Genomic DNA, 7,887 nt, shown 5'->3' on the forward strand with positions numbered 1-7,887 from the left:
CTGCAATTAAAACAAATATTCTGTATTTTGTCATCTTAATCGGTTTGAAACGGAATCGATGCGAGCTCGAAATTGATCAAGGACCAAACATTAACCCAAACCTGAGCCTGGTTAACATTTTTTTTTTTTATATGGAAATCTTAAAGTATTTTTCCAATATTTAATGTTAACAATGTTAACAAACCAAATTGTTAAATTTTAAATTGGAAACAAATTTGACAAAACAAGATTCGAGTAAAAATGTATATTCATAAACGTGGAAAATCGGTTACACAAGCCGCAGGCGAAGCATTGGCTCGAAACGTGAATCGTACCACATTTTTTTCTTTTGTGCTTGCAGCTATGATTGCATGTTATTAACACATAAAGTACAAATTTGAAAGCTTTAAGGCCATAAAAACAATGCCACAAAAAGAATTTCCATATGCTCTGCTGCCAGCCTAACTGTTGTGATGGAATAGCCAAGCCAATAAGAATAAATAAATTGAAATACATGTGGCACATACAAAAACAGTTAAATTTATTTATAGTTAGCATCACTTGTCAATTTCGTTTGCAGCACTTGTAATTTGTTTCAATTTTTGGTATTTCAGTAACAACAAAAATAATCACATTTAAATATAGATATTTATATACACACACATAAACACATTGTTTTCGCTGTTGCTATTATAACAATTTTTCAGCCAGGTTATTATTATGCATATGGACTACATTTCATATTTCATGTGCAACCCATGGGGCACTTTTTGGGCATGAGGGATTTCAGTTCAGTAGTAGGCCTCGCATTGCATCTGTCGGCGCCATAGTGACCAGTCCGCACAGCCCACCGTTTGCACGAATCCTTTGCCGGGTGCACAGCTGAGCAGCAAGGGCGCGGAATTAACACCCGGACACATATAGAATTGATTGGGATCCAGCGTGGCCCATGGCTGGTCCTTTGCGTTCGACTCGCTGCTGTTGCAGCCGGCCGCCAGCTGGGCGGCCACTAGCTCCATTGTGGGCCGGCAGGCTGGCCACTGGTCATAGGGCAGGCAGCCCAGATGGCCGTGGCCATTGAAATAACCACGCCCCTGTGGGCAATGCAGCTGCAGCGGCATTTGGTCCGCCACAGAGCATACGTAGAATATGTTGGGATTCGGATCGCCCCACATGTTCGTGGCATGTTTGCATGTTGCATTCGTGGCCGCAACGGATGCGTCTGCAATCCGCAGCAGCATCAACATCATAATCATTAACATCATCATCATCGGCATCATCGCGCCATGCCTCAGATGCAGCTTTACTCGTTTCTCGAAATTCCGTTCATTTCTCATAAATAATTTCATCAGCAACTTTTATGGCACAACACTGTCGCGAATTCCCTTTATGTGTATGATATTATTGTTATTTGTTATTATTTTACAGCTCTATAAGCAGTATGTGTATTGGTTCATAAAAAATATGATCTGATATCCTTTAAAGCCACGTTTTAACTGTGCACCACAAAAACATTGACTGATTGATATGGTGCCATTGTCATTCACTTTTATACCCATTGCAGAGTTCTCATTGTGCCCGCTTTTATCTACTGTTTTATCATTCGCTCTGTTATTCCCATTGTCACATTGTCAAGAGTTGGGAAAATTGGAGTTGTGACGTTGTGCAGCTGTTTGCCCTCTGGGTTGCTCTCTACATTTATCTTTGTGTCTGTTGAGAATTTGCCGATTTGATAGAAAGACGGGGTTCAGTGCTTGTTCTTTGTATGCTCTACCAAATAAAAGTTTTAATGACTATCAAAACCACATATTTTACTCTAGAATCTGAATTTTATATAACTAAACTTTCTCTATATATCAAACATAAATTGTGTAAATTGTCTACAGATGTATATATTTTTATTCAACTATGAATTTATGCTAGTATGTTTGTATACTCAAGATCAAGACCAAGAGCATATCATGTTAAATTTCGCCCTACTATATGATTCTCACAAATTCAACTTCTACTTACATAGATGGCAATCACTGTATATACATATTTGTATGTTTTATATGCAATTGTTTATTTCAATTTTTATATATAAATTAGAATGGTTTATAATGAACCTGATTATACTAAATGATTTTGATGTATTTTGAATTTCTAACTCATAAGATATATACAGTACGCCAAATTCTGGCGTCCATATTTGTTGTATAAATTGTGAAAATGTATTGAACAGAAATAATTGCTTAAGCTAATCAAGAAATTTCCAATATTCAATTCAAATAATAAATAATCGTACATTTCGGATATTTCCCTAATTTATCTATAATTATATTTTGCCCAGGGCATTCAATTGCTTCTGCCTTTAAGTAGTTGGTAGACTTAGAATTCCATTCAATGTGCGTCAATACATATTTAATTTACGACGTGATTCACAGTTACTGAAATTGAATCGGCGTTAAATTCGACTACTGAAAGAGGCGCAAGAGCACAACCAACAAAAAAGGTGACAAGCGCCTTATCAATGCGATAGCATAACATTAATTGCCTTTCAAATGAAGGTAAATTGGAAATTATTGCTGCAGGGCAATCAGACAAAATTTAATTACAAACTCCAGCTAGCTACATGACAAGCACCAGAAACGTCTCGCTGTGCAGCCCTCTGCAGGTGCAGCTGCTGTCAAAAGTTCTAATTGATTTCGCTTACAGCAAAATTCCACATCGCGAACCCAGCAATTGGGCCCAGCTGCGGACCTGGGCATAGGCCATACTAAAACCTGGAAGAAAAAGTTCTCCATTTGTCTGCGCTGTGCTTCTTTGTTGTTGAGTCACGTTGTCAATTGAACTTCTTTCCGGGCGTTCCGGTGTCGTTTCTGAAGTGGCAGCCGGCTCCGTGGCAGCCACTTTTCGCAGTCTATTTTACGCGCACCAAGTTTAAATAGGGAAACTTCTGGCAGCAAAAGTTGACAACATTATCGACATAAATTCCAATAGGCATGTGGCCTGAAATTCTATTAAAACTTTACCCACAGCACATGCGCAGCAGCTGATGAAAGAATTTTCTAAGAAACGCTCATCAAATGGGTTTTTATTTAGGAATTTGCCATTCCACTTGAGATGATAAATGATAAGTATATATATATAAATATATATAAATATATGTATGTATATATATTTATATATAAACTTACTACAAAACAATAAGGAAATTGGGCCTAGAAAATAAGTTATCTAATTAGTTGTGCCTCCGATAAGCGGCTCACAGTGCGTATAAGCAATTCACGGCATCTTTAGACCATTGTCAACAAGCCATTGAAAATGATATCAAGTGAGGTGCAGATAAGTCGCTTGATTACATTTCCAAAAATGTTATAAATTCGTTGGCAATAGCTAGAAATCAGTTTAGTCTATTTTCAAGTGTGCAAACCCAAAGAACGGAAACATTCAATTCAACATGCTAAAAGGTGAAATTAATGTTATGCTATAAAACATTAAGTGATGAAAATTATAAAAGCTTTAATTTGGAGAGTATAACTATAAAAATAACTTTCAATTGAAAATAGAGTGCCAGCAACTGGGAATATATGACAAGTTTAAAAAGTATCCTTAAGCTTTAAATGTTGCTAGTAAAAGTGAACGCAATATATAAAATATATGTTACAAACTGTTTTATTTAAAAATAAGCTTTTAATATATATTTTAAGTTAACTGTGCAGTGCAGTGCATCATTTTAATAAAATTAAATAACATCCTTTAAATTTTAACAATACTGAGCCAAACCGTTGACGATTTTCTTCTACTTCCACCTGAGTTGCCAATCATGGTGGTGTTGCCACCTGTAAGGAATCTCCTACTTCTGTGACGTCACTGCTACAAGCAGGTTTAAAGATGAAACATAGTTTCGAAATAACGACGAATGTGTTTTTTTTTAAGTTATTTACAATGTAAAGCCTGTGGCTCTTTATTAATACAAGTATTTACGTATTGAAATTTCTGTTTTACCCACAGTTTTTCTGATATTTCTTGGCCTATTAGCGCTCAGCAGTGCTACCACCCTCTATACGGAGGCGGAAGAGTCCACATCTGATCCCACAGATACTACCACTGCGCCCGAAGCCTGTTTATATGAAAGACAACCCTGGGCCAGTGTTAATCCGAGTCAATACTACATCTGTGCGGACAATAAGCCAAAACTTACGAATTGCAATGAGGGCTATTACTTTGTGAGGAATGCAACTCTATCCGGCTGCATACCCGCTAAAAAAATGAATCCCAACTGTGTCAACTTGGATGTAACTGTGGGTCCCTGCACCGGCATCAATCTGAAGCAGCCGCAGGCCAGCCAAGTGCTAACCAATTTCTGGCTATGCACTGAGGAGAATGCCGCACCCGTAGAGCTTACATGTGTAGATGACAAGGCGTTCGTTAAGCAGGAAGGTTACCTGGGCTGCTTTGATTGGGAGGTCTGGCGTGCACTGCGCGGTTGCAATTAACCGAATGGCAATTGAAAGCTATCTAGCCCGAATGATAATGTCCATCAAGCATTTTAATTACGTTCCAATTTTTAGCGCGACTTTATCATGATTAAATTTTGCCAAAATGAATGAAAAATTAATTTTAAATTGAATACCAAGTAATTTACCATTGTTTGATAAGATACAACGGATCAGTTGACGCTGCTTGATAAGGGCCTTTAACTGATATATAAGACGATAAAATGCTCAAAAAACAAAATTACATTGAGAACAGATCTCAATGTGGAACGTTAAAATGAAAGCTTTTTGCAGCAAAAATTTCAGAGCTGCAAGCTGAAGCGCAAACACAAGTGAACGGTGTGTGTGCTGTCTGAGCTAGCAAAAAAAAAATTGTCACCACACATTTTACCCTCAACAAAACAACACGAAATGGCAAATTGCAGAGCACATAGCATTGAGGGAAGCGGCCAACCTGACTCGGTCAGCAAACATATGTATGTCTTAAATAAAATACACTTTTTTGTTTCGATGTGTGCGTGAATGTGTGTATGTGTGTGTGTGCGATGTGACAACTAACAGCGAGTTCAAAATGAGTTTAAAGTTCGGCATTGAAGCGCATTAGTTTGCTTTGTTAGATTTATTTTTGTTCTTTTTTAGTTTTAATAGAAAACAAGTAAGAGCGCTTCAGTCGGGAGTGCCCAGCTACGAGATACCCTCAACCAAGCGCCAGGCTGCCGATAGAAGGTTCTTCTGTATATCGAAAATGCGATCTTGGAGTGCTTCATTGCTTATTGTCCGATCTTTTCATAAAGAGTGTTTGCTTCACGATAACCACGTTTGCAGTTGGCGCCTTCAAGCTTTGAGTTATGTTTATTTTACATTTTGTCTATGGTATCGTCTAAGGGAATACAAGAACTCTAAACAATGACAGCGATGTGAGTAATGTTCTTTTATTGTTTTTTTAAAAAACAAAATAACATACATATCTTATCTAATGTGCAGCTGTTGCTATTTAACTTTCTCTTTCCGTATCAAAATTAAAACATGCCTCGGTGCCAGCTGACTATTTTTATATATTTCCTGATAGATGCATCTTGTTTGGCACAGTGTTTACCTGTGTATACCGAAAAACTGATTCATGAAAAAATGCCAAATGTTGAAGCGGGTAATCAATTTATGATTTTGTTTTTTTGCTTTGCTTACATAGGGATCAGTTAATCATTTCTGCAATAGAAATGATTTTTCGTTAGTTTGTCAAAATATCTCAATCCGATTCGGTAACCAGGAACTGACTTAAATCCAGCCTTAAATCAGTTATCATTGAAGATCGTGCGGCCAGCTAGGGAATTAGTCACGCTTTGCCGGAGCAAAGATGAATCCAACCAAAAGCTAAATGCTGTCTACAAGCGACTCTATTGCCTAGGTAATAAATGTCTGCTGAGTGCGATACAGTTCACAGCACACGCACGCACACACACATTCGCACACACATGTATATGTGAAGTTGGAGTGTCAGTGACACGAAACTGCTGCAAAAGCGCAACAACAACAATAATGGCAACTGCGACAGTGCCCCCAAATGAGTTAGTCAGGAAATTGCATTATTTGTCTTTGGCTGTTGTCCCTTGCCCAGCCGACCCGCTTCTCCCCCTCACTTTCCTCTCTCACCCTTATCCGTTTGGCTGAGCTCTGCAGCCAACTGCCGGGCACTTTAAAACGGCGCTAGCCATCTCCGCTGTGACACTGTTTCTGTCACACATGCGAATTTCAAATACGCTCTCCAAGTCACAGAAATTTTTCTGCACCATTTCCGCCCGTTGCTGCTGCTGTTGTAACTGCTGCAGCTGCTGTTGCTGCATTTTAATTGCTTGGCTTCGTGTGCCGGCCTGGGCCATTAATCCTGCACAAGTTGTGCACTGAAACTACGAAAAGGGATTTTTAAAGTCACAATTGTCGTATGTTATCAACACACAAGCAAGCACACACACACACAAAATGAGTGTCCAGCTGACTGTCGCGTCGAGAAGTTGGCCTGTAGCTAAGGGCCATGAAGCTGTCGCAACGGTGCTCAGATTTAATTGAGTTTGCAATTGTTTTGCGGCCTGGCCAACTCGAAGTGTTTCGCCAAGTTATGCATTTGAATCGCTAGCCAACGAGCTGAACTTTGACCCAACAGCACGGAGTGTTCAGTCAACGGCAAACAACTTCCGTTTCCACACATTGACGGACACGGGTCAACGATGTTGTTGGTTTAATTACGCTTGGGTGTGTGTGCGTGTGTGCGTTTGGCTACAGCAGACATAAACATAGCTGCCATAAACCATGCCAGCGACCTGCGCCAGACAGACACGGCGTATACGCAATGCGCCCAACAGTATGCAACAATATTTCAGCTTTTGCTTGTGCCTTGAGCTATTTGCACGGCACTTCCTGTCGAATGGCCATAATTGGCATTTTTTGCTCTTCTTCGTATTTTTTGTTTTTTTCTTGTTTTTGCCTGCACATTCCGCTCTTGAGCGCTGCGACAGCCACTACACAAGTCAACTTAAGCGGCACCAGCCGCAAAACCACTTGCACCCACACCATGCAACAACAAGCGCCGACGTAGCCGGTAAGCATCCCTTATTGGGTCTGCTCTTTGGCTGATTTTCAGCGTGCGCATTCCTTGCAGAGGACATGCTCGGGCAGGGCTGGATGAATCATGGTGTTCGCTGTTAAGTTGGCTTAAACTTTTCCACTTGAATGGCAACGGAAGGTTTTATGAGTCGCCTATCCCCCATCCTGCCCCCTCCACTAGCCCCCATCCCTTTGCTGGTTGCCACATTGTGTTGCAGCGGCGCATGAAAGTATGCAGCATAAAATTTGCTACGCTGCAACAAATAAATATTTGACCCAGCCCCGCTTCCCCCAAGCGAACCTACTTTCAGTACGTCCCTTACGGCCAACCCGGCGCCTTGCATTTGTATTTTATGGCGCCGCTGAATTTATATTTGCACTTAACAAGCGACAACAGCAACAACAGCAGACTAAAGTCGCGAGTGCAGCAACTAGACGATGCCCTGTACGCAGCGCTTAGCTCCAGGTTGAACATGCGGTTATCAAAATAATTGAAAACTAATCAAATCTATACTTTTTTTCAAAATCGACATCGAGAAAGCAGATATAAGCTATACGAAAACGTATATTTTACATTCAGCTTATACAAAATGCAGAACAGACAGTCGGGCAGACGGACGGACGGATACTCTATGGAGTATATGGTGTATCATTGTAACTAACCACACAACCAGTATACCCTTTGTCCTTGCATATTTTCAATGGGTATAACAACAACTTTGCAGTTCTGTGCACCAAACTTTGTTTGGCTTATTTTTCGGTTACAAATCAAATCCAAAATCGCATTAAAATTGCATGCAACAAAAAAGAAATTACAAAAAAAAAAAAC

The 7,887-nt window shown here is 39.8% G+C and overlaps 2 protein-coding genes across 2 annotated transcripts; one reads left to right on the forward strand and one right to left on the reverse strand.

Annotated features, from left to right (window-relative positions):
• Positions 1-483: 483 nt before the first annotated feature.
• On the reverse strand, positions 484-1,486 carry LOC6631107 (uncharacterized). Its single transcript, XM_002054095.4, has one exon. The coding sequence runs from the start codon at positions 1,326-1,328 to the stop codon at positions 771-773; it is 558 nt and encodes a 185-aa protein (XP_002054131.2). The 5' UTR covers positions 1,329-1,486; the 3' UTR covers positions 484-770.
• A 1,803-nt stretch (positions 1,487-3,289) lies between these two features.
• Positions 3,290-4,589, forward strand: LOC6631106 (uncharacterized). Its single transcript, XM_002054094.4, has 2 exons — positions 3,290-3,431; positions 3,976-4,589. The coding sequence occupies exons 1-2, from the start codon at positions 3,422-3,424 to the stop codon at positions 4,458-4,460; spliced, it is 495 nt and encodes a 164-aa protein (XP_002054130.1). The 5' UTR covers positions 3,290-3,421; the 3' UTR covers positions 4,461-4,589.
• The last annotated feature ends 3,298 nt before the right edge of the window (positions 4,590-7,887 follow it).

The sequence above is a fragment of the Drosophila virilis genome, chromosome 2, assembly GCF_030788295.1.
Source record: "Drosophila virilis strain 15010-1051.87 chromosome 2, Dvir_AGI_RSII-ME, whole genome shotgun sequence".
Classification (NCBI taxonomy): Eukaryota; Metazoa; Arthropoda; class Insecta; order Diptera; family Drosophilidae; genus Drosophila; species Drosophila virilis.

What these genes read in the sequence shown, in the direction of transcription:
- LOC6631107 (XM_002054095.4), bottom strand. Translation starts at nt 1,328, where the DNA reads ATGAAATTATTTATGAGAAATGAACGGAATTTCGAGAAACGAGTAAAG.